The 27,599-nt window shown below is 36.3% G+C and overlaps 1 protein-coding gene across 1 annotated transcript in view; it reads right to left on the reverse strand.

Annotated features, from left to right (window-relative positions):
• Window positions 1-27,599, reverse strand: part of RASA2 (RAS p21 protein activator 2) — a 55,275-nt gene that overhangs the window by 8,813 nt on the left and 18,863 nt on the right. The window contains exons 6-20 of the mRNA XM_081329261.1: window positions 25,450-25,533; window positions 23,961-24,033; window positions 23,013-23,089; window positions 21,773-21,871; window positions 19,940-20,096; window positions 17,805-17,953; window positions 16,727-16,841; window positions 15,287-15,361; window positions 12,875-12,998; window positions 11,875-11,981; window positions 9,298-9,384; window positions 9,141-9,218; window positions 8,685-8,758; window positions 6,885-6,991; window positions 5,503-5,585 (exon numbers count right to left, since the gene is read on the reverse strand). Coding sequence (XP_081185387.1) covers window positions 5,503-5,585; window positions 6,885-6,991; window positions 8,685-8,758; window positions 9,141-9,218; window positions 9,298-9,384; window positions 11,875-11,981; window positions 12,875-12,998; window positions 15,287-15,361; window positions 16,727-16,841; window positions 17,805-17,953; window positions 19,940-20,096; window positions 21,773-21,871; window positions 23,013-23,089; window positions 23,961-24,033; window positions 25,450-25,533 — 1,489 coding nt within the window. The remainder of the gene's footprint in view (window positions 1-5,502; window positions 5,586-6,884; window positions 6,992-8,684; window positions 8,759-9,140; window positions 9,219-9,297; window positions 9,385-11,874; window positions 11,982-12,874; window positions 12,999-15,286; window positions 15,362-16,726; window positions 16,842-17,804; window positions 17,954-19,939; window positions 20,097-21,772; window positions 21,872-23,012; window positions 23,090-23,960; window positions 24,034-25,449; window positions 25,534-27,599) is intronic.

Genomic DNA, 27,599 nt, shown 5'->3' on the forward strand with positions numbered 1-27,599 from the left:
ATTTATTATTTAAAAACTTTGAAAACAGAAAACTGGACACTTATCCAAATGGTTGCCTTGGTGTAACAGATACTGATTAATGTATTAGCTTCCATTTTGCTCAGAAAAGGAGGGATCTTGTGATCCACATTTTTACTTCTAAACTGAAAGACTACCCAATTTCATCCATGATTAACATCAGACACGCAAGGATACCCCAAGGCAGAAGAAAAGAGAAAGTAGGAGAGGAAACAATCATTCCCTAATTGTTCTTAGAAGGGATGCAGGGAAGAGAACTCTGCCACAACGTGAATTAATAGGTATGACAAATAGGAGTTAGGCATTGAGGAATTAAGAGTATTATTACTAATTTTCTCTTTTTAGTACCACCCAAACTCCTTGTGCTCTTGATTTAATGAAAAATAAATCATCCTACAAAGCAAAGCACCAGCCTCTAACAAAGTATTTATTTATAGTAGTATCTTTTTGGACCCCTTAAAAACTCCACTAATATGTAGATTTACCAGATTTTTTAGAGGAATTAAGATTGAACAGGTTGACACTTTTAAATACTTTGCAGTGGTCTTCAACATCAAAGGATCATGAAAGGACCATATTTATGCCTCTCAGGCAGCATTATAGTTTTCCCCCCCCTGCCATTAGACATTCTTTTTCTCTAACGGTGGAGAGTTAGTTTTTGTCACTTGTAAAAACTTTTTAAAGCAAAACATTAGATCTTCTCACCTTTTCCAGGTTGTTGAATGACTTTGTCTGGGCACAGCATAATGTTTGCAATAGTGGCAGATATCTGTAGCTTGGGTGTAGGATGAGGGTGAAGGTTTGTTCTCCAAGCTTGTGGGTTGTTGGCTTCTGAACATTCCATTACCAGGCTAGGTAACAAATTGAAGAAACACACCACCTACTCAACAACATATTCCCTGGGCTCAAATTCACATGTGAAGAGGAAACAGACAACAGAGTCCCATTCTTCAAGATACAGTAGTGGCCAAAATTGTGGAAACCTTTTGGGAAAAGTGTACAGCAGAAATGCCAGCTTTGGTTACGTTTCCACCAATTTTTCTTCTAATTTCTTTATAACTGTAGCCTTGTTCACTTAACAATACTATTTTACATTGCTTTCTGGGCAACCAGTCAACTCTTTGCACCATTACTTTAATTTTATTATGTTTTACAAGCTCACTAAATGAAAGAACACAAACCCCCCCCCCCAACCAACTTGATAGCGATCCTCCTCTCAGCTTCACATCAATAACTGAATCCTACTGTGATCTGATTGGCTCACTGCCAAAACAAGATGACACCTGATTGGCTCTCTAAACACTCATGCTCATTGGCTACAATCTGATGAAGGAAAGCTACCTGATATCAACCTAAGCAAGTAGTGCTTCCTTTTTCTGGTTATTTGGCTATACCTTTTCACAGAATACAGTACAGATAATTGAACAAACTTTGTTGCATTACATTCTTGATTAAATTATCTTTCCATTGATATATAATTTTATGGTACTACTCTAAAAAAGTGGTGTTATTAGCCATCAAACTTCAAAAATACACTTTTCCCAAAAGGTTTCCACAATTTTGGCCACTACTATAAGAAGAATGGACAACAGAGAACTGGAAACCTGTGTCTACCCCACGCACATGGACCAGATCCTCAGCTTCGCAAGCAATCCCACTGCACACAAAAAAAGCTGTGTCCAGATCATCTTCAGAAGGGCCAGGACACAATGCAGCAACACAATACTAAGAGAAGCAGAAGAGAAAAGCTGCTTGACGTCTTTCCATAATGGCGATCCAAAAAACTTCGTATTCCGATGCATAGCACCCAAACCACACAAAAACTATCCCTACCATACACAAAAGGGGTGTCAGAAATGACAGCCAGAATTCTCCCAACGCTCAGGAATAGTGATAGCTCTTGAACCCACAGCCACATTCCACCAGGGATTATCCAGAACCAAAGGCAAGATACAAAAGGATGAAAGAAACAATGTAGTCTACAAAATCAACTGTAATCATTGCAACCAATTCTACATGGGACAAACATCACATCAATTAAAAACCCAACACCAGCTGGCAGTCAAACACCACGATCCCAAATCCTTAATCTCTGCCCACACCAACACCAAGAGTTTGATTGGAGCAACACAAAAATCATCGGCCACACTACTACATGCCACACTAGTGAGTTCATCAAAGCCTGGCACTCCACAAGCAATTCCGTCAACAGACACACTGACCTACAACCAGCCTATGAACTCCTCAGAATCCAAATTAACCGCGCAGCACCAGAGACAGCACCTACCCTCAATCAACCCATGCAAGTCCCCCCCAGCAGTTCACCTCCCAATGAACCCGACCTGATGTAACTTTCCCATCACAAGACTCACTGATGACTCACAACTGTCCCATCACAAGACCCTCACTTAACACACTCACACCTGAAGCCCTTATAAACAGAAGAACACTGACACTGACACCCCCTAAACTTCGCTGAAGTTGTTACCTAGTCTGGTAACGAAACAATAGGAGAACAACCTACAAGCTCGGAGAACAAACCTAAACCTAAACCTTCACCTTCACAACATAATGTGTTGCACTATTTATGTTTCTATTGAGCAAATACTCCAAACCTTACTGGAAGAAGTTTGCTTTTGGGGATCAGAGAAGATTGAAATCATTGTCCATGTACGGCTGCATTGCAATTTCTAACATGTGGAATTCACTTATTTCACTTCTTATGTATTCAGAATGAACCAATCTCTATTGCATAAAATTTTTACTTTCTGATTCTAATGCTAGCATTATCAGTACTACTGTGGCTAAGTTCTGTGTTGGTTATAATGCATCATTAAATTCTGTAGTTCTAATTATATTGTTACATAGTTTTATACTTTAAACTGGATCATTAAACCTAACAATAATATAGGAATTCTTACTCTAGATTTTTAAATAGGGTCATAAATATCTATTGGCATTTAAAAAAACAAGAAGTAGGATAAAGTATTGATGCTTTTAAACTTTGGTGTTGCACAAGCTCCTGAGAATACTATGGACAGGGAAGAAAACAAACCAACAGAGCACCAAATAAATCAACCCAGAATTTTCACTGAAATCACAAATGGCCAGGTTCAAATTATCCTTTTTCAGACACATTTTGTAAAGATCCAGCTCCCTGGAAAAGGATTTAATGTTGGAAGGTAGAAAGAAAGGGCAACCAGAAGTAAGGCTGATGGACTCATTTACGGTGGTGATTGGAAAGAACAGGTATGGGCTAGATCAGGGATCCCCAACCCCCATTCAAGTGGACCAGTACCGGTCCGTGACATGCTAGCAACCAGTCCACACAAACAAGCAAAGCCCCATCCACAGGATGCAGGCAGCACACAAAACCACACCCTCTCTGGTCTGTGGAAAAACCTCTCTCCATGTAAACCGGTCCCTGGTGCCCAAAAGGTTGGGGACCATTTGGCTAGATCATCATGGAGAATATTTATGTGGTCTCTAGGAACTGAAAATGACAGACAGATCAATCAATTAATCAATCATCTGAGATAATTTATCTCTGACCACATGATTAAGAAACAGTTTCCCTCTTCAGTTTTGCCAGTTAGAAAGGGAAGTATATCCAGAGCATCTCTCTCCCAATGTCTTTCTCTTTGGTAGGAAAATATCTTTCTTCTCTTCCAAATATATTCCTCTTGGGAGGGAAACCAGTATTTTAGAAACTTCTTCTAATATCTTCTTGTAAAGAAGGATCAGGTAAATACTCATGACATTTCTATCTTGTTCACCAGCGTGGATTTGATTTAAATCAAGTTGATTTAAATCACAATTTAAATCACTAGTAAAAAGGTTTGATTTAAATCCAGTCAATTTAAATCATAATTTTTAAAGAGCAACTGTCATCTCTATCCTGCAGCGGCTCCTCCTAAACCGCTGTTGACTCACCGACAGTCCCATTCACTTTAATGGGACAGCTGGTGATGCGACAGTGACACAACAAGGTGAGGGATGTGGTGGGCAACAAGTGAGTGGATGCTCGCTAACAGGCGCTGCCATGATGGATCTGAAATGACAGGTGCTCTTTAAATGTAAAGACTCATTCTTGCTGGTAGTTAGAATCTTTAATATTATTATTTGCAAACAAAATGAAGGTTTCCTATTTAGAATAATAAGCTCTTAGGTTAGTAAAACAGCGATATCAGAACTGATTTTAGGTTAATAGGTTAACCACACATAGTTGGAAAACTGCTCAAATTCTTTCATTTAATTAAAACACTTAGAGCCTGGTATAGGTGCATTTCCCTTTAAACAATCATACAGTTTGTAGTGTACATAGATTTGCAAAACAATGGGATAAAGGAATATTTCTGAACTTCTTTATGATTTATCTCATGGTTACTGTGAAATTGCAGTGCATGTTACCTCAGCTTGCAGAGCTTAGATTCATTGAATGAATTTACCAAATAACTATTGCAGAATATACTGCCTCATGCTACATAACTAAGCTCCATTTCATGCTGAATGAAATAAATTATTAATATATCTTAAATAAAAAACTATGTTTAGATTTTTTACTCCAAAAGCATTTTATTAAAATAAATTTGATAAAAATAAAAAAATCTGATTTAAATAAAAAACCCATTTAAATAAAAAAATCTGATTTTTAAAACAAATCATCGATTATTATCCACCCTGTTGTTCGCCAGCATGCAATTCATAAATTCACTCTATATTAGGGAATTAACAACACCTGATGAAACAGGTATCAGAATAAAGACACATCCCAGATCATCAAGCAAGGATATTAAGAGTGGTAGTTTTGGTATCCTATAGCAGGGATGTCAAACTCGCAAGGCCACGTGATGTGTCGTGATGTATCACAGCTTTTTTCCCCATTGCTGGCAATGGGTGGGCGGGGTTTCTGCTTCCTGTGGGGCAGCAGTTTGACACCCCTGTCCTACAATTAAGGAATGTCTCATGGACATACTGTACAGGAAGTCCTTGACTTACAAAAATTCATATTGTGACTGTTCAAAGTTACATCATCACTGAAAAAAGGGATTTATGACCATTTTTCACACTTATAACCTTTGTAGCCTCATGGTTACATGATCAAAATTCAGACAATTGGTTGTGCTGTCCCAGGATCTTGTGATCACCTTTTTCAATCTTCTGGCAAGCAAAGTCAGTGGGGAAACCAGATTCACTTAAAACTGTGTTACTAACTTAACAATTGTGATGATTCACTTAACAACTGTGGCAAGAAAGGTTGTAAAATGGGGTAAAGCTCACTTACAACTGTCTCACTTATCAATATTGGGCTCTATTGTGATTGTAACTTGAGGACTCCCTGTAGTTCAGAATCAACATACAAGTGCTTTTTCAATAAAGCAACAAGAATCTGAATAGATTTTTGTATCTTGGCATTTAAGTTCTCACTTTCATATGACAATTTATAATTTTCCATGCTTGACTGTTATTTCAGAAGTTACTTACATTTTTCCTGTTAAATGCACCCTCATCAAGTTTTTCTACTGCAAGAATGTTTTTGACTGGAATGGTGAATATAGGTTCTTTATCTGGATTAAGAAAAAAAAGCAAATCCTTTAATTGTAAATAAAACCTTAACTGTTTAAGGTTTTATTTTATGCAAAACATAAATACCAGTGGAACAGTTGCGGCCCTATCTGGACCGGGAGGCCTTATGTACGGTCACTCACGCGCTCGTGACCTCTCGCCTAGACTACTGTAATGCTCTCTACATGGGGCTTCCCTTGAAGACTACTCGGAGGCTCCAACTGGTACAGAATGCGGCCGCGAGAGTTGTCTTGGGAGTTTCCCGGTACTCCCATGTTACACCTTTGCTCCGTGAGCTGCATTGGTTACCAGTTGTCTTCCGGGTAAGGTTCAAGGTTTTGGTTATGATCTTTAAGTCCCTACATGGCATGGGTCCGCGATACCTCGAGGACCACCTGCTGCCGGCGTCAACTCCCCTCCGCCCTGTGCGTGCCCACAGAGAGGGCCTCCTCAGGGTGCCTCCGGTCAAGGAATGTCGACTGGTGGCCCCCAGGGGGAGGGCCTTCTCTGTGGGTGCTCCGGCATTATGGAACCAACTGCCGGTTGAGCTCCGGACGGCATCAGACCTCCGATCCTTCCGTCGCGGGTTGAAGACCCATTTATTTGAACTAGCGGGTCTGGCCTGATGGGGGTATATGGGTTTTTATAGGCTTGTTATTTTTTATCATTCTTGTTTTAACTTGGGCATTGATTTAATTGTTTTTTAATTTTTGTATTGTTATTTATACATGCCCTGTGAACCGCCCTGAGTCCCTTTGGGAGAAGGGCGGTATAGAAATCTCAATAAATTAAAATTAAATTAAATATGTGATCCCTTCATAGAGCCATGAAGACAAGGATAGTGGAGTATCTGGTCAGGATGGTAACTGAGTGTATTCTGCTGAGAGAATATCTGCTATTAATTATTATGATTTTATATTATTTTTGTGGATTTTGACAGGGTTTGATTTTTCCTGTATACTGCCCAGAGTCTATTAACCAGAGAATCTTTCAAATCCCAACAATGAATGAATGATCCTGTAGGAAAAAGAATTCAATATTTCATTTTTTGGTTCTCAGACTCAAATGTATTATTTGTCTACACTGTCCTGGTTAAATCAGATATATAAGTCCAATGGCAAATAATTTTGTAAACTTAATACATCTGTTATTAAAAACACAAAAGAGTACTTTTATTTATTTGTTTATACTGAACAATGTTTTAATGTACTCTTAACCATTGGAACTGAATAACATAATTAGTTTATCACCATCAGGCCAAGCTGGGTAACTTGAAAGGTTAACATTTAAAAAAAAAATACCTTGTTGCTTACGATAAGTGAGTTCTCTACTTGTAAGGCAGAACCAACGCTTTTTGAAATTCTTTTTTCCGATACGAGTTCTTCCTTGTGCTCTTTTGAACATCTCCCTATGAAACAAATACAAGAACATTTTTCACAGATATTTTCAAATTTCCTAATAGGCTATCCATTTACAAGTTAGATTAATGGATTCAACTCCTGATCTTAAAAAATATCAGCCATGTCCAGAACAAAAAAGTATTGAAGACTGATTCCCTGATTCAGCATGAAGGCATGCTAAACTAAATGCCATGCAGTTTCTTTCCTATATTATTTTTCTTTCCTTTCCTCTTTAGTGCACGCTCTTCTTTCTTGCTCTCTTCTCTTTTTCTCCCCTCTCACTCTGTTTTTGGGCTTCCTATTCTTGTTGTATGAGAGAGGTTACATGTAAAAACATATAGGGCTTGATTAACATTTTATGCTAGGTTTGTACCATTCACAATATTTTAAAAAACCCACAATTTTCCTACAAACCCAAAATTGTCATGGAACCTAAGTTAGGAGTATCAATAAAAACTCAATATAGTAAAAAAAAACCACAGGTATAAACTAGAACAATTATTTATTGGTACTGTTACTATAATTTACTACATAAAGCAAGAAATGTTTACAAAATTTGAAGATAATTTTTTTTTTACATACAGGTAATCTTTGACTTACGACCACAATTGAACCCAAAATTTCTGTTGCTAAGTGAGACAATTAAGTGAATTTTGCCCCGTTTTACGATTTTTCTGGTCACAATTGTTAACTGAATCACTGAAGTTGTTCAGTTAGTAACACAGTTAAGTGAATCTGGCTTCTCTATTGACTTCATTTGTCAGAAAGTCACAAAAGATGATCACGTGACCCTGGGACACTGCAACGATCATAAATGAGAGTCAGCTGCCAAGCATCTAATTTTGATCATGTGACTATAAGGATGTTGCAACAGTTTTTCACACTTTTCCCAGTGCCATTGTAACTTTGAACAGTCACTATATGAAATATTGGTTAAGTCGAAGACTACCTGTATTTCCTTCATTGTATAAAAGAACACCCTTGTATAGATTCCATTTATAAATAACTTCATAGAATTCCAAACTACAGTAAAAGTCAACAAGGTAAGGCCTACACCACTTCCGAATATTGTTCATGAAATTCCTTTTAAAAATGGCTGAACCCTTGCAAGATTGTAATTAGGGGTCCTTGTTACCCAAACTAGGTAACATCATCAATGCTAGTGCTTGTGTTAACATCATCATTAATGCTGATGATGTTATCTAGTTTGGGTAATGAAATGTCTTCAAGAAAACAACCAAGCTCAAAGACCACCAAGGATCCCTCATTTCAATCCTGAGCTAGAAATATTCTCCTTTAAGGCTGTATTTTTGAACTCTTTAATTATTTGTTAATTTTTATTTTCTGGCTTTTATTTTCTCGGCGGCATAACACAATGGTAATTAGCACTTGAAATGTTTGCTCGAGCTTGATTTACAGGGATAGTAAAAGGGCAGGGGAGAGCAATCTTGTTCATGGGAAGAAGATATTTTATATTTAGGTTAATAGGAATCCCTACAAAAGCCCAAATTTTAACATTCAGGGTCTCACAAAGCCTCAGGGCAACTTCTTCAAACTCATAAGCAGTTGCAAATGAAATACTACAATTCTGCCTGGAACTACTATATTCAAAAGTGTCATAAATCTTACATATTTATTTGATGTATTTTTTTAAAAAAAATCAATTACAGCCTTGCACATTGTACTTTTGTATTAAGTTACCCTTCTTTTAGATGCAATGGCTCATTCATGACACTTGGCTCTTTACTTTCCGTGGAAGACACTTCATCTAAAAACTGAATATGGAGAATATATTAGAATAATAGGAATTATTTTCCCAATTTTACCCAGAATCCTAAAAATTAACAAATATTTAGAACATTAAAATAAACTTATTTTTAAGTAAAACGAACATTTTAATAACGTTGCTCTACATTTTTCCTTTGCATTTACTATATATGTATTTTTAAAACACTCCTCCCAAGTATTTTACTAAAACAAGTGGAGTTTAAATGTAACATATAGAGAGAGGCCTGTGCTGGACAATTTAGATTTAATCTGTGACTCAGATTAAATCTGAAAAATGAATATGGCAAAATTTTCTAAGGTTTTGCAGGAAAGCCAGGAAACATATTTTCTTTTGAGAAAGCCAAATATTATGTATAAAGGAAACAATACCTTTTTGACTATTTCAATGTATTCCTCTTCTTGAAACATTTTGAAAAATTCACACATAAACGTCTCCTTGAAGCTTGACTAAAAAGGAAAAATAGGTAACAGTAAATCTTTATAGAGATATACCAGTAGACTGAAGTAATTTCAGTGTGATACTTACCAGCTTGGTTTTGGATAAGCTTCCCCAGCTTCCCAGTGTCTGAATTGCTTTTGATATAAGAGTTAATGTTCTAGAAGTCTGTGCATCCTATAAGAGGCATTCAAAGAAACACATTCAATATTTTACTAGTTCAATTGTGTTGTATACACATTATCCTTCACCAACCATTCATTTAAGTGATGGTTCAAAGTTACAATGGCACTGAAAAAAGTGACTTACGACCAGTTTTCACATTTACAAAGTTGTAGCATGCCCAAAGTCATTTGGCCAAAATTCAGATGCTTGGCAACTGGCATGTATTTATGACAGTTGCAGTGTCCCAGGAACATGTGATCACTTTTTGCAACTTTCTGACAAGCAAAGTCAAAGGAGAAGCCAGATTCATTCAGCAACCATGTTACTAACTTAACTGCAGTGATTCACTTAACAAATGTGGCAAGAATGGTCGTAAAATGGAGCAAAATTCACTTAATCATCTTGCTTAGCAACAGAAATCTGCAGGGTCTGTTGTGGTTTTAAGTCAAGAAATACCTGTAATATGATCACCAAATACGCTGTATCTAGTGACAAAGTATTATAGGTAATCCTTGACTTACAACTGTAGTTGAGCCCAAATTAAGTGGGTCATCATATGTCCAAGCTGATTTTATGACATTTAGTGACAGTTGTTAAAGTGAATCACTATGGTTGTTAAGCAAATGCTTTGGTTTTAAGTAAACACATTGTCCGCAATGGGGTTTTTTTGCAAGAAACCTCAAATGCTGGCTTCCAGAGGGAAAAAAAGCTGTAAACCAGTCACATGACCACAGGATGCTGCAAACAATCACACACTTGGACTGGTTACTGAACATCAAAAAATGTGATCATGTGACGTGTGTTGCTTCAATGTTGGCCAAGTCAAGGACTATCTGTACAATGAAATAGGCAGATACATCAGCATATCAAACATACATTTTCTGCAACAATACAGGTTTCATGCGCATTCACATAAGCTTTGTAATATTAAAACAAGAATTGTTTTTCTTCAGCTATAAAGAGCTTGGTTCTAACTGCATTGTAATCAAGGCAGTTACTGCCAGGGTAATTTTTTCTAAAATAATAAATATAAGAAAAAACACAGAAAATAGCTTTCACTGCACTATTAATTAGTGGGCAAAAAAAGCTTTAGTTCTATAAATCTCTAGATTTAAATAAATCCTTTAGTAATGACAACATAATACATGTCAATTTTACTTTAATGAAGTATGGGAGACCTAAGACTGAACAAGTGAAAATGAATTGATAGGCATGTCCAAAAAAAAAAAAGAAGAAAGAAAGAAAGAGAGAGAGAAAAGAACAAAGTGCAATATAGTGGTTAACTGTTGAAATGGCACTGGCAAGACTGAGGTCCGCCCTGTGGAAACTCACTAGGTGATTTTTGGCCATGCACGCTCTGCTCTCTAAGCCCAACCTATTGAGAAGGTGGCGATTGTGGGGAAAACAAGGAGAGAAAAGAATACTGAATGCAATATCTTGAGCTCCTAAATGAGAGAAGGAATAAAGTACGAGGATATAACAAGTAGGGTGTAGCTGAGAGAGCACTGGCCCAAAAACGTGGAAGAAAAATTGTGCAAATTCCATATGTAGTATCTGGTGTTTTCTAAAGGAAACAAAAAACTATATTCAGTGCCAAAATAAGAAAAGGAAAATTATCACATTTTTTGCCAAATGCTTAACTTCTTGGTCCAGTAAGATTGCTACATAAATATGTCCTGGAAATTATGCACCTAAAAGAATAATATACCAATAATCCAGGAAGAAAAAAATAGACATATGTGCGCAATATTAGTGACTTAATTCTCTCTCCGTTGTATTTCCTCTGGAAGCTTTAACAAGATTTTTGCTTAGAATAATAATATGACTCCTTCATGAACTGTACTAAATGAGGACTATCTGTATAGACTTCATCAAAGGTTTTTGAGCAATATAGTCAAAGCTAAATCAACTAAAAACATGATGGAGTATGATTACTTTTTGTGTGTGTGTGTTTTTTAAGTTAATGTTCACGCTGGGCAGCCACTTGCGCTAGTCCTTGCAGATCTCTTGGCAAGATTTGGATGTTTGCCATTGTCTTCTTCCTGGGACTGTGAGAATGACTGGCTCAAGGTTACCCAGCTGGCTTCATGCCTAAATCAGAAGTCATAATTTCCTGGTTTCTAGCCTGATGCCTTAATAACTACACCAGACTAGCTCTTCAGTATGTGTTTTCAAATTTATTACAGTTATAAACCAGCATATATTTTTAGTTTTTCTTAATTTTACTGAAAATAGGAAATGTATCCCCAAATGTTAAGTCATTAGATTCCAACTAGTCAAATGTTTAATTTGATTTTAGTCATATACTAGTTTCTAACGTCAAGTACTTTCAACATATGAAAATGACTGAGAATGCTTTACTGTTTGATAACTGATCAGTGAGTTTTTAAAAATATGTTAAATGGTCTCCAAGCTCCCTCAGCTGCTTATGTTGTAAGTTTATCTCTTCATACATCCTCCTAAGCTCACCAACTGCATGAACATAACATTATCAAAACTTACTGGATGATGAGGTCGTAAATGGAAAGTATGAGGCGATACTACAGCTACAGCAAAGAAACGAAGGAACACAAAGCTGCTCACTGCAGAGTACTGTACATGAGGGTCATCTGCAGAGAAAAACCATGAAATGTGAAATGTATAACTTAGCAGGAAATGGGTGAAATAAGATAGTGAAAAATCTTAGTAGGGTGTCAGTAGAAAAAAAAAGGTTACTATTCTTCTGCAAAATAGCGAAGTAGCAAGTAGTGTGAAATGAAAGTGATGTTATGATGAAAGATGCATGGCCCTGTGTTATTGGGCATGTATCAGAATTGTTAGTTTATTTGATGTTACCTGCTAGTTATAGCAAACTAAGGATTGTGCCCCTTCCTCTTCTCTGTCACAGGTGTGAATGAAACTGCAAGTTTCCACTTCTGTATTTATTTAAAGTAGGCTCTATTGTTATGATTAATCTTAACTAAGCATACTTCCATACATACTTCCAAAGATACATTTTTAAATTCAATGTTTCCATAAACCACTGTTAATACTAACAAAAGTCTGTAGTGCAATCAGTTTCCTGCCTGTTTCCTCTTACTTTAGAAATAAAGGTAGCGATGAATTTAGGCACCCGAGGTTGGTGCATGCAATAGTCACCTATTAAATATATATTTTCTATGACTGGAAATGTAAATTATTTTTCTGTAATATAGCAGTAAGAGGCAACTTAGAAAGAAATTTTAGCTTAGCCTCAGTCTGCATATCTAGTGATAGAATATTATAGTAGCTTTAGTCCAAAGCCACTACTACCTATCCCTTCAGTACAACATTAGTGTGGAGCATAAGTATGGTTGCTTGCTGTTAACAGCAGTATATCAGCAGAAGACACACAGTGTACACCTGGTATATTAATAATTTGTATTTCCCTCTTTTCTACAAATGCTATAGAACTGATTTTTAGTAACATTCTCGTGGATGTAGACCCTTTATTCAAGTCATTTTGAGACATTGATCCACTTACTAGGAAATCTTTCAGCAGCCAAGCGCCTCAGAGAACACAACACATCACACATTAATGTTGGGCAACTTATACTTGATTGTACAATTGTACTGAAAACTTTGTCAACATAATAACGAAGATTTTCCTGTGTAGACAAATGATTTCAGAAAGTTAATAATTTTTATTTTAAGTGTTCACCAAGTTCATTTTATCAGTGAGAAAAATCTCTTCAACAAATTTGTATGCATAATTACCATCCTAGCATTCAGTGGCATTTTTTTAAAAAAAGAATAAAATGCAAGGCCCTCCAAAAATTCTTTCTCTTTCTTTCCCACACAGTCACTTTATCAATGTCACTCTGTCCTTGGTGGTGACTGGGCAAGGTTCTGTGATGCTATCTGGGATTCCTCTTGGTTTGTGACCTTGAAGGACGTTAAGTCAATCTTTGCTGTTGTCTGCCACCTGAATCTGGAAGATTGTCAACTGCTCTTTGTAGGGAGGGAATTCCTTGAAGTTTTGCCAAATACTGTGCTGTGCTCCCTTATGAAAAGGCTGGCCCTGGAAGCATGGCCAACTACCATCTGGTTTCTAGCATTTCCTCACTGTTGTTGAGACAGTGGTGGCAGCTTTACAGAGCCCTAGATGAAAAAGATTATCTGGACCCTTTTCAGTTAGGGTTCAGGCCTGGACATGGGAGAGAAAGGACATTGATTCTCCTAGTGGATGACCTGATTTGGGACTCTAAGGAGGGATAGTTCATTTTTCCTGGTTGCCTTGGACCTTCTGTTGGCTTTTTGTACTACCAACCATGGAATCTTACTGGACTGCCTATGGGGGTTGAGAACCGGAGGCACTGTTTTGCAATAGTTGCACTCCTTCCTCAGTTGTCAGTTCTAGTCAGAGGTAGCAGGAGCTTGGCCTGATAGCCTGTGATATGTGAAGTGTCACAGGAGTTGTTCCTCTCTGCCTTTTCAACATTTATATGAAGTCAGTAATGAGGTCATCTAATGGCCCAGCTGTATTATCAATATGATGATGACACTCAATTTTACATTGCCATCTTGAGCTATCTTATTCCTGAAGACTATTAAATATCTGAACTGGAGAAAACAGAGTGAAGCTGAGCCCAAGTAAGTTAAGAGTTACTGTTTGTACAAGAGTCTTCAATGAGATCGGTATAGGCAGGCATTACCCACAAGACGACAGGTTTGCAATGAGGGAGAGGCCTTCTAAACCCACAGATCTTTCTAGAACATGATTAGGGACTATTGTCCACCTGTGGCTGGTGTGCCAACGGCAACTTGACCTAGTGTAGAAAAACCTGGTATGATAACTCATGCCCTCATTTCCATGTGTATGGATTATTGCAGTGAATGTCACATAAGGCTGCCCTTGTAGACGTCAGAAGTTGCATTGGTCCAAAATGTGGTGGCCTGCATATACACCAGTTCTTGGTGATGGACCGTGACGCTCCAATTTCATGGGCCTTGCATTGGCTGCTGATAGGTTTTTAAGTTACAATTTAAGGTACTAGTGTGGACTATAAAGCCTGCATAAGTTGGCACCTTACTGCTTGCGGAATGATTTGCTCCAAATAAAATTGATCCCACTTATTAGATCTTGCAGGTAGTAATTGGTAGTGGTTCGACACTCCTGGGAAGCAAAGGGGGCCAAAGCTATTAAATGCTGGTTTTTGGGGGTGGCACATTGTTTTGGAATGGCATCTCCTTTGAGATTAGGCTCACCACTTTCAGAAAATTATGGGCAACCAATTATTTTGGAAGGCATTCTTCTGATTTAATGTATGTTATAAAAATAACTATTGCTATTTTTATTAATTTATGTCAGCATTCCTTGTTTTTGTTGGGCTTTTCTAATTTTATTTATTCTGGATGTTTATATATAGACCAATGAAAGTCACTTGATTACATCCAAATCCACTTTTTATTCTCAATACTGGTAACATGGATCAAACACAGCATTATATTATAAATTCAGTCGGTGGTATCAAATACAGAGAAGCTTACTATGTAGTTAATATTAATGCCCATAGTACTTTTCAGATACAATGTGTCTTGTAATTGGACTATCAATAATATAGTTAACATTTCCATTTTCTTAATGGTAGAATAAACAATAGCAGATTTCAGTGATAAGGTTTGATTTAAATTGTGTCAAGTATATATCAAATATTGTATTTTGTTTTGCAGTTGTTTTTAATTATACCCAGTAATTATAGTGAGGTTGACATAATGAAACTAAAGACCAGAAATGCAGTAGGCAAAATCATAAGACAAAGAAAAGTGTTCAGATTCTTAATATACTTTTTTGTTACTAAAATTATTGTGGACTTTTATATTCCAGAAAATGTTTGTTTGTTACAAGTTCCATAAATATAAATTTAAAAAATCCCTACACAACACTTTAGCATACCTTGTGCATTTCCACATTATCTACTTCTTTCAGTTTCAGGGGATCAATTTCACAAGGTTTAGGATTCTCACATATCTGAAACAAGATTAAAGTTTGCAGCACAGTTACATACTTGTCTAATCAGCAGTGAGACTTGTTTTTAAGTTAAAAGAATGAAACTTTTATTTATTATAAAATGACAATTAATAATACAATAACTATGTTCTCTCTTGGATCAGATGTTAAAAATAGATTGCTAACCTATAACAATGATTCTTCAAGGTACACATGATTTTTGCAATACAAGAAAACTATTACTTTACTTCAGTCTCTTGAAAATGTTGTAGAACAATTTGTGTGGAAAAGTTTACTTATGCAGTAAATGCAAAGTTGACCATTTGAAGGACCAGTTACAGGAACAAAACTGCTGTCTTTTAAGTTATGCATCACCCATATGCGTAATTAGCAAATTATATACTTTCTTGTTAAAGTGATATCTGACATGCTCGTTTGCAGCTAGTAATGCTAGATGATATCCAGCAGGAAAAGTCAGAATGCAGTCACAATAGTGCCAGCAATCTTTGTTGAATGAGCCTGAGCTGTTCTGGGAAGATGAAGCAACATATACAATAAATGATGTTATGATGTTATTAATCCAATACAATTGTAGCTGCTACAATGAAACAGGTAAACCTTTTTGTGACAACCAGGAGTCAAGAGAAATGTGAGCTAAGAATATATGGGCTGCCAAGCTGACTTTTTACTTCAATCTTCACATAAAATCAATACAGTATGGAATAAAACTATATCCCTTCCCTGCCAGTACTCCAAGCCCATAATAAACATTGCATAATTCTTTTCTATTTCCACTGTGATATGCAGACTAATGGATTTAGTAGTTTCCAAAAATGTTATATTTGTGCATAATGCTATATCCTAGGATGTTTTTCATTGTCATTTTTTAAAGTTTTGAAATCTAATTCCTACTGCACCTTGGAATTCTGACCACTGAAACAACAGTAGCAAGAATAAATATTCTTTCTGTTTGCATACTGAAAATTCAATTTCAAATCTACATCTAGCCAAGCTGATGTAAGGAAGATGATGGTGGATGTAAAAATATTGCACACTCAATTCTAATATGAGGTGCTCAGCCTTTGGTAAACTGTTCACACAATATATGACTATAAGGTGAATATATTAAACAAATGGATTAAAGAATTTGCAACTTAATATTTTGCAAAGCGATTGGATTATGTAGCATATTAGATTTATCTTGCAGTCTAGCACAATAAGAACTGGATTAGTTCATCCAGTCTCAAGAAAGCAATACAGACATTTTAGACCTTGCACAAAGCTGAAAACAACTGGTATCTGTAGTAGTAGTATGAAATTTTTAGGCAGTAGGGATTTTTCCATTACTCCCAATATGTAGCATTTCAACACATACATTTATCATACCTCATCTAGAATTGGTTTTAAAGTAACTTTCAAGTAGTGCTTTCCCACTATTTTCATCATCTCATCTACACACCGAGTAGTTAAAGAGTTTCCTCTGAAGATTGTATTTACTTCTCTGTAATACAATAGAAATAATTAGAAATTCAGAAGTGTATACATACACACATATCCACAAACACTCATGCTGATATAAGATGACCAAAGTTCTCTGCTGCAGAGTTTCTAGCTAATATAGTCTACAACAATGCAACATTTTAAAATATCTCTAATATTACAAATATATATCTGGATACATATTATCAATAGATACCAATGTCTTCTAGGTTGCCCTAATAGTAGCCAAATTCAAATTAATATGTTTAATCAATATTATACATTTATTATGGCATAATTTAATTCTAGACACCTCTTTCCAAACAGTCAATTAGAATAGGCACTATCTTTAAAAATGCATGTAAGGATTTCAATTTCTTTTCAGAAATATGACACCATTATACAGAACAAATTCTTCCATCTTTCTTTGGTTCTATATAATCTTGATATTGCTATGCCATTTCTGTTTTTTAAAATCAATTCATTAATAATAAATTCTAGAAAAATTAAAGAGAATATGCACATTTTAAAACCATTAATAAGACCAATTCATGCTCAGCTGGCCTTCTACCAGGAGGGAGGAAGAAATCTTGGACTGAATCATACTGATCTTTAATGCAGGGTTTCACTGGTGAAACGTTGGAGGCATAGCATAATTGCAAGGGTTCATTCTTTAATAAATGTAAGAAAGATAAGCTGTGGAAGACCCAGTATCTTTTTCTCCAGGATTAGAAAATCACAAGATTTCTCCAGAACTTAAAAATACCGTATGCCAAGAAACAGAAAATATCTATTTTCTAACAAAATCAAACAATTATTACATATTCATTTCAAAAGATTCTGAATCATTTAGTCCTAAGAATCAAAAAATCTGTAATATTTACTGAGAAAAATAATTTAATAGAAAAATCTATGTGACAAGTTTACTCATTTATCTTTGTCATAGACAGCTGTTGGAGAGAATGGAAGAAAATCAAGCACTTACTGGGTTTCCTTCAGTTCTAATCCTGCCACTTCAGTAACAAACTGCACTAATCTATGATGGTGCAGCAACAACCTTACAAGTGGCAAAATACCATCGTATTTATCTCGACACACTTCAGCCAAGATGTAAGCAGCTGATGCAGAAATTGGCTATAAAAAGGGGGAAATGGGATGAACATATATAATTCCTCACATTCAAATATGCAGGGAAAAGTTAATAAGAGTAATAGTAATTTTTCAGGTAAATCTTTGCCTAAGTTTAAAAAAAGCTTATGTAAAATAATTTTCTTCCAGTTTCAAGAATTACAATTAATTTTTTGCCAGCTGATTGGAAGAAAATCTTACAGAAATACTTTTTGCCTTTCATTTGACATAATAGGAAAAAACCCTCAAAATTACTGTTTATGTTCATATTTAAGTTTTTAATATCAGATGGAGCATCCAACTGCAAAATAAACTTTCAGTAAAAACAAAATCAGTTCTTTGTGACTGTAGGCCAGACATGTCAAACACAAGGCCCGGGGGCCAGATCCGGCCCGCAAAGTGGTTTCACGTGGCCCGCGAAGCCATCCAGGAAACAGTGAGGGAACGGCCCCCACTGCCTTGGCCCTGGCCCAGAGACCCTCCTTCTGCCAGAGACCCTCAGATCTGTCCCACTCCTGCCCAGGCCCCCATAGGCACCCTTGATGCAAACGATGTAGAGCGGGCCATGCCCACCCAGTAGGCCATACACACTCTAGCCACGCCCACCCAGTAGGCCACGCCCACCCTGGCCATACCTCCCCAGCCCCCTGAGGGCAACCGCAATGCTTATGCGGCCCTCAATGAAATTGAGTTTGACACCCCTGCTGTAGGCTATCCAAAACTGACAGAGCACTCCCAGGAACCAAATAGACTGTTTCCCAAAATTAATCAGCAAATTAGGTCTGGGAAGAAGGTTAAGGGTACAAACTGAAATGGTTTATCTCTCAGAACTCCACGTTGCCATTTAAACTCTTATTTCAAAAGATGTCAAAAAGAGATTTGAATTTAGGGAAATTTGAAAGTGAAGAGTAGATAACAGTTTGTCTTTTAGAGGATCTTTTCCCACCTTTAAGCCAACCCAAATAGAATCCAAATTTAGTCCACTAAATCAGGGGTCCCCAATCCCTGGTCCATGAACTAGTACTGGGCTGCAGCATGCCAGCAACTGGTCTGCACAAACAAGGAAAGCCCCATCCGTGGGATGCAGGCAGCACACAAAACCACTGGTTTTGTGGTCCGCAGAAAAAGCTCTCTCCCTTTGAATATAACAAGGATTTAAATCAAACCATTTGCTAGCCCTGTTATACAGAATGAACTCTCATAATAGTTGTTATGAGTGTGGCCTCCAGAAAACATTAATTTCTTAGACAGAAAAAAGGTCTGAAGCCGACTTCACACATATTTATTACACATTCAATTCCATATTGAATTACATTATTGAATTTTGTACTATGTACATCAAAAGGGATAAGAGGAAGTATGAATAATATAAATATGGGGCAAATAAAAAAGCAAGTTAAATAAAGATCCTTCTTTTGAATAAGTGAGATATAATTCTGTGCCAAATTCAAGAGAATTCTATGTACAAATAGTCTAAAACCCAGACTAAGAACTGAGATGGTTCTGTTATCAGTATCATATGTATTCTACCAGATTTTTGCTGGAATAGAAATTAAGCCTTATTGCTGGCTACATGACAGAATATTTGTTCTTATCTAAAAAAAAGGATGTATTGAATCTATTTGTACAATATGCATACCTCTATTGAACAGATGAAAACAAACAGCTTTTAAAATTCTTTATGAGGAAAATTCTTTAAGCACACTTTTTGTAGAAAACTTTTGTATAGTTCAAGTGTTTGTTTTCTGAATAGTAAACTCTTGACAACCATAACAAATAGCATCTAAAATTCTAGCTTTTCATAGAGTATAAGAAGTTGTTTTTTAAAAGTTAACCATTTTAGGGGCTGTACAGTATTATACATATTGCTTTTTGAATTCTGAGCAGAAATCTAACCTAAAATATCTCCCTTTGAAAGGAGAACTTGTACCACTTCCCAATAAATCCAGCACAGAAGGAGTGGGCTAGTGACACTTGAAAAATGAAAAATACCTCTACTTCAGATGATTTCAGAAGCAAGTCTCTAAGAGACCCGTAATACTCAGATGGAAGTACATAATCTTCAGCATAATTTATATTCAGTCTAAGGGATCCATGATCTTCACTTTTAGCAGATTTATTTCCATTATCTTTTGGTTGTAGGAGGTACCTTAAAAATAAGAAATTTTAAGGCTTAAGGTATTCTCTAAATGACAGGCTGAGCAAATTGTAGTTTTAAGCAATTAAGTAAGAATAAACATAGAATGAAAAAGGAATAGGATCTTTTTCCCTTCCCTTCCCTCCTTTTGTAGATTTGCTAATTTGTACTTATTCATATATTTAGAAAATGCTTATACTATCTTCTCACTTCATGGTTATGGACAGCATACAAAAATTCTATTAATTAATTAAAACATTATACATTCATGAAATATAAAAGAACCAGAAAAGAAGCTTGTCTAAATTCCAGCAACTTGTTCCATAAGAGGAATCTACCACAAAGAAAGCAAAATTCTTGATTCAAATGTGTCATGCCATGAGTCATTAAAAGAGGCTTATTAACTGTAAAGATCAATTGTGTACAAAGATGGCTTTCAGAGCATGACTTTTTTGAAGTGGTAGAGAAGTGGTAGCTAATCTCAATGTACACATGTTGTACTTTGACAATAAAGGTTTATTATTTAATTCTATCCAGACTAAGAATCCAAAGTCATATAGGTCAATGCATCGTTTGTTGTAACAGCTTGCCTGAATGTGCTTTCCCACTTTCTGTTTGTGTGAACTAGGCAGGGGCTTATCTGAGATGTTTTCTCAAGTTAGTTTCTTCTGGTCTAGGTTCAAACCCCACTTATCTGACCGTTGCATGGTAACGATTCTTCCCCCGTCCTTCAAAGACATTCTCTATTCCCTCCTAAAATCTTGACAATCTTGATGGTAATTGTCCTCAAATGCCATTAGGAAGGAAACCCAATATTTTATACATTGTAATGTATAAATAATGCTGTTTCTACCAATCTGGAACGCTGCCTAACCTGTAGTACAGTTGCTCATACTGTTATTATATTTCACTGCAATGATTATAGATATATAATTTTTTTAGAGATTGACTCTTTATTAATGCAATAAACTATTATTTACTGCACAAAGTTTAATGATTTGTTTAAAAAAATAGATTTTTTGTGTTCAACATAGCAGTTTTTCAAACTGTGTTTCACAGAATCCTAAGATTCTTCACAAACAGGTTTCTGTGAGAGACCAAAACCAACCCCATACTTATTCAAATGCAGTCAATTTTCTATTATTAGAGTTTTGCTTCTTAATCATGAGCTCTACAATGTTTTTTGAAAAACTTCTGTGACCTGAAAAAGTTTGAAAAGCCCTGCTCTGTGTTTTTGGTATCTATTTTTCAGGAAATGAAACACATTTAAAAAATACTGAAAAGACAACTACTTTACAAGTTGGCAAAGGTTAGTAGCTTGATTTAATAATACTATTAGAGAGCAAGGCTGTTTTATATGCAATTTTACTAAAGCTTTAAATAATACTGGAAACTAGGGCTACCTTGTACACATTGCTGGATTTATACTATGTCGACATGGCTTTTGAACAGAGTTCTAAACTATTAATCACAATCTGACTTTTCCTATCTTTGAATGCAGTTAAGATTAACTGTTTGCTTTGTAATACTTAAAACCTTTTTGTTGGTTTCAATGAAAATGTAGGAAATATTAATTCACTTGGACTAGTCGGTAAAAATATTGAAGGTAGAAGAAGCTATGCTAGTTTAATTATGTTAAACCTATTCTTCATTTTGCCAATACGACAACTTTGCACTCAATTCCTTACCATGCTGGGAAAACATCACTTCCTAATGTTTTGACAGGAATCTTAATTTCTCCTAGGAAAAGGTCTTGCACCAAGTTGCCATTGTTCCATAAGTCAATCCTGAAAGTTAAATCTTAGTTTTAATAACTGATTAGTTAGCTGTCATCACATAATTTTTAAGTGGTCATATGATTTTAAATGATCACACAGAGCAACACACCAACTCCACATGCACAAAAGTAAGGTTATTATCTCTCATCTAATATAGTCTGAGTTAAGAAGAAAAGTGTATCTTAGTTTTATAGAAAGCAACTGTGAAAATCTGCCTAGTAGTTAAAACTGAAACTTTATCAGTAAGAAAAAAGCAATGGCGCCGAGGCATTAAAAAAAAGTATATTTTCTTCTCAGGCATTTAATATTCTGATTTTATTTTTATTAATCCCATTTAGTCTTTATTCTGGTTAAACTGTAGCACTTCAATGACACATGCATTATGTATTCTTTAAAATTACTTTTTAGCCAAGATAGTTCAAGTATTCATAACTTAAAAGCATATACACACACTGTATGTGGGTTCCTGAGTCTTACCTCACCAATATTTCTGTTAAACAGCACATATATTAAGAAGAGAAAAACATTCGATGTATTGTGAGATTTCTGAAGATGTAGCCAGTTCTATTGCCTCCCTAAATGTTATACCAACTGTGATATGAATTCAGATGTTCTAACCCTACAGAAAAGCTTTAGTTGAAGTCGGATTAAGAAATAGTACATTCTTTTCTTCAAAATATTCCAATTATAATTCCTTCTCAAAATTTATTGCATTGAGAGGTGTATATATGCATTTGTCCACTCCATCATTGTATATTTCCCCAAATAAAAATGTTTTTGTTTCATAGCAAGAAATGTGTAAGTCACAGGCCAGTTAAAATGTCTAAACTGTTATCTAGGTGTACTTGAAAATCAATAGCTCTAAATATATTATGATTTACTTCTCCTTAGCCAGAGATGGTTATTATATGCAATTAGAATAAATACTGTAACATGCTTTGACTTAATAGCTTTTCTGAATATGCTTCACTGCTGTTTTTGAAGGCATGTTTTTTTTCAAGGCCAGTTTTAAACTGAATCTCACCCCAAACTTAATAATTACCTTGATCATCTTCAACAATTACAGAGCAACTTTTTACTTTTATTGTAAGAAGCATTGTCTGCTTGGATTGCAATATCTGAATTAATCTTAATATGTTGAAGAATATACCTGATTTCCAGCTTCTCAATGTCTTCTTCTTCTACTTGAAACTGTGACTTCTTGGTGTAACTACTGGATCTAGTTACCTGAAAATAAAACACAGTAATTTGTTTCTCTTTTAGCACTACCCATTTATTTCAGTCTAATAGCTATGCCTTTCTAACATTGTTTGTTACTAGAAAATGGATCTATATTTAAATAAAAAAGACATATAACTTGAAATGTAAGAAAGGCTATTACAGTAAATGTTTACAATGTATCAGTGATAATACTCACTGCTGTAAGATGGGCAACTCTAAAAAGCATTTTAATAAGCTATATAAAATGTAAGAAAACTATGCTTAATTTTTGTTTTACTCCTTTCGGTTAAAGCCCAAGGCTTTAACCATATTTTGATGTCATGGAAAATTTGATTTTTTTTATTTGTAAAGTGTTAGTGAAAAGAATCACAGCTAGCATTCTTCCAGGAAGAACATAACAACTTTTAAAACAGAAAACACAGAGGTTGCCACAAAAAAAAATGCTATCTAATGATTGACTTGAACTTTTAATATATAAGCACCTTTATCCTATTGTTATTTTAAAAATAATCTCTCATAATCTTTCAACACTTTTAAAATATTCTAAAACATTCATGTTAAAGTAAAGCGAGTTGAAAGAAGAAAAAGGCTGGTACTTATGTTTTTATAGCTATGTCAACAGTAATAATCAACACTCGTACTTTTCTATTAATAATGCTGGGTCAACAACATTATTGAAACTTCCTGAGATAAAATGCTATGTTAAATACTGAAACAACTTTTGGTGCTAGGTAAGGCATGTAAAAATCTAGAGGAGGAGAAGGCATCTTTATTATAGACCTAGTCATTTTGAAATCTGAGCTCCCTTTTTTGCTCCAAAAGCAGTACAGAGTAAATTGATGGGCAGAGTATCAACATAAGATAAGAAATTAGTTACCTCAAAATAAAATGTTTCATTAAATTGTGGATTGCTTGTTTTCTTCTTTACCTTTGTCTTCTTTTGATCGTTCCTGTTCCAACATAATACAGCTTTACCATATAGGTCTTAAAATATATAATTTTAATTAATAGGATTAGTCTACATGATAAAGCATTTTTTAGTTTAAAATTAAAGGACTTTTTAAAAATTATCCAAATACATCACTGACTCCTTGCAATTGTATATAGCCCCATTAAAATTTTTTAAAAATATGGTGTAGTTAGGCTAATATTTGTGTCTGGAAATATATATACACATACTACACATAGTTTGTATTCAGTACACTGGAAGATTTTGGCCACTTGGGATTTAAAAACCTATTAAATCTGATTATGTGAAATACTTATTAGGGAAAAAAAACAGCAGAAAATTTCAAGGAAGATTTAGAATTAGACTTTATAAAATTATTTATAAATGAAATATTATTTATCTATTGCAGTCTGAAACAGATTAAGGATGGATTACAGAATTCAGTTCTTTAAGTTTATATTAGCATTTTATAAACTCTTATCTACTATTGCTTTCATATATTCATATGATTTCATATAGGGAGACATTTTAAGATATTTTCTTTATGCTTGGAATCAATGTCTGAGGGGAGAGTAGAGCCATGCAGACTAGTCTTCTCATAACCTAAAATATCAATATGAGAAGGGAGGCAATCTTTACATGCAGTACTGAATAAAGAGAAAGTAGCACACACCAGAATTTTTGGGAGGAGCAACAAAGTGATTATAATGAATAAAAATATTGTAGAGACTAGCATTCTTTAACACATGATTTTCTAGTTTAGCCAACTGCATATTCTAAATACCACATGAATATTGTGGATACTACTGCAGTTATGGAGATGCAACTGATGTGTGCTTTTATAAGATCTATGTCCCACAGTTCTTCCAGAAGCTCAAATAGTGTACATATCCATTTTTTCCCCAACAGAAATCCGGTATGTAAATTGGAATAAGAGCAGTGAGTTGTCCAAAGACATCATGTCAGCTTCCATACCCAAAAGCAAAGTTGAACCCAAAGTTCCCAATTCTAGGACCGTATTTTATCCACTGGCTTTACAGTGACATGGTGGTCCAAAAAAAAAAAAGAGTATTAGATGAGGCACAGTGCCTAGAAAAAGCCAAGGAGAGTTTACAGCCACAATATTATCCCATAGCATTACATTAAGGACCTGAAACTTAATTCAGATTATTTTCATGTACAATATGCATACTGGCACTTTTTAAAACATGCCTTTATATTGTCTTATATGGAACATCCACAACATGCAGAGCTATAATTCAGTTTAATGTATCATATAATAAAATGTGTATTAACCCTGTACATTTTGTTTAACGAAACATTGATCAATTGAAAACTGGTGCACTAATATCAACCTAATTTTGGCATAAATTTTCAATTGTTACCTTGGCAACTTCAAAACATTTTAACTAGTTACCTTGAAGGACCAACAACAGATACTGTGGCATAAGGGTCACAATTTTGCCCATTAATAAGAGGCAGCCCATGACATTCCTTCAAGCTAGAATTAAAAAAAGAAAAAGGAAATTACTAGTCCAGTTGCAGTTCATTTAAAGTTATGTCACATCTAACAGATAAATGAAAAATAAGATGTGCTAATTTAACTGTCAGCTGGCATTGGACATATATTCTTTACACAGGTCAGCAACCATGTTGTCAGTTTTCATTGTCTTGTCAGTAACTTTTAGCAACATCTACTAATAATTCTAAGTAATTGGCTTCTTATACCTGCTCCATTCTAGAAGCTATGTGCATTTAATCTTGAGAGAACATATTGGAGGTGGGATGTATTCACATTCTTCAAAAACCTGAAAGACATCACACAGGTCAAGACCTGTCATCTCTCATTCCAGAAACCAGGCAATGGTATAACACGTTTATGTTACAGAAGGCAGATTCCAATCGTATTTAGAAAGAACTTTCTAGTGCTAACTGGAGCTCAACAGTACAAATAATTATTCAGAGAGATGGGCTCCTTTCCCAGGATGTGTTCAAGCAAACTGAACTGTCATTTGTGTAAGATGCTTTAATTTGGATTCCTGCATTGAGGAGGGAATTGGGACAAATGTCCTAAATGGGACTGCCTGACTCTTACACAATTTAATAATTAATTATGCTAGCAAGGAAACTTTGTGGTACACAAGGGTGTGATACACATTAATAATATCAATAGCTATAAAGTCCCAAACCAGAAATAATTTAACCAGTTTCAGGATTTAACTTTGTGATTGTCTGATATATCATCATCCCTTTTCTAGTATAGACAAATCAGATTAAATAAATGCAAGATCAAATCAATTAGATTTTTAGATGAAGTTACAAAATTTCATGTAACTGACAAGATGGTAATCTCAAACTTGCTCAAACTCTGCGACCTTGAAGTTTGGGTATACAAGGCTTGCTTTAACTGTTCTCTTTCTCATTCCCCAAACACGAAATTTCCAGTTGGAGAAAATAAATTTATTTATTTTTATTTTATTTATTTATGTATTTATTTTATTTTTATTACCGTATATACTTGAGTATAAGCCGACTCGAGTATAAGCCGAGACCCCCAATTTCACCCCCCAAAACTGGAAAAAGTTATTGACTCGAGTATAAGCCGATCCGCCGTTCTGCAAGCCTGAATACACAGGAATACCCTGTGTGGCCGCGGCTCGTCGGCAGGTCTCCGTTCCTCCTGCCGACCTTTGGGGAGGTTTGGGCGCCTCCCCAAACCTCCCCAAACCTCGGCAGGTCTCCGTTCCTCCTGCCGACCTTTGGGGAGGTTTGGGCGCCTCCCCAAACCTCCCCAAACCTCGGCAGGTCTCCGTTCCTCCTGCCGACCTTTGGGGAGGTTTGGGCGCCTCCCCAAACCTCCCCAAACCTCGGCAGGTCTCCGTTCCTCCTGCCGACCTTTGGGGAGGTTTGGGCGCCTCCCCAAACCTCGGCAGGTCTCCGTTCCTCCTGCCGACCTTTGGGGAGGTTTGGGCGCCTCCCCAAACCTCTGCAGGTCTCCGTTCCTCCGCGCAGACCTGCCGACCTTTGGGGAGGTTTGGGCGCCTCCCCAAACCTCGGCAGGTCTCCGTTCCTCCTGCCGACCTTTGGGGAGGTTTGGGCGCCTCCCCAAACCTCTGCAGGTCTCCGTTCCTCCGCGCAGACCTGCCGACCTTTGGGGAGGTTTGGGCGCCTCCCCAAACCTCGGCAGGTCTCCGTTCCTCCTGCCGACCTTTGGGGAGGTTTGGGCGCCTCCCCAAACCTCGGCAGGTCTCCGTTCCTCCTGCCGACCTTTGGGGAGGTTTGGGCGCCTCCCCAAACCTCGGCAGGTCTCCGTTCCTCCTGCCGACCTTTGGGGAGGTTTGGGCGCCTCCCCAAACCTCGGCAGGTCTCCGTTCCTCCTGCCGACCTTTGGGGAGGTTTGGGCGCCTCCCCAAACCTCCCCAAACCTCGGCAGGTCTCCGTTCCTCCTGCCGACCTTTGGGGAGGTTTGGGCGCCTCCCCAAACCTCGGCAGGTCTCCGTTCCTCCTGCCGACCTTTGGGGAGGTTTGGGCGCCTCCCCAAACCTCGGCAGGTCTCCGTTCCTCCTG

Source organism: Vipera berus, assembly GCF_964194415.1.
Source record: "Vipera berus genome assembly, chromosome: 5".
Taxonomy (NCBI): domain Eukaryota; kingdom Metazoa; phylum Chordata; class Lepidosauria; order Squamata; family Viperidae; genus Vipera; species Vipera berus.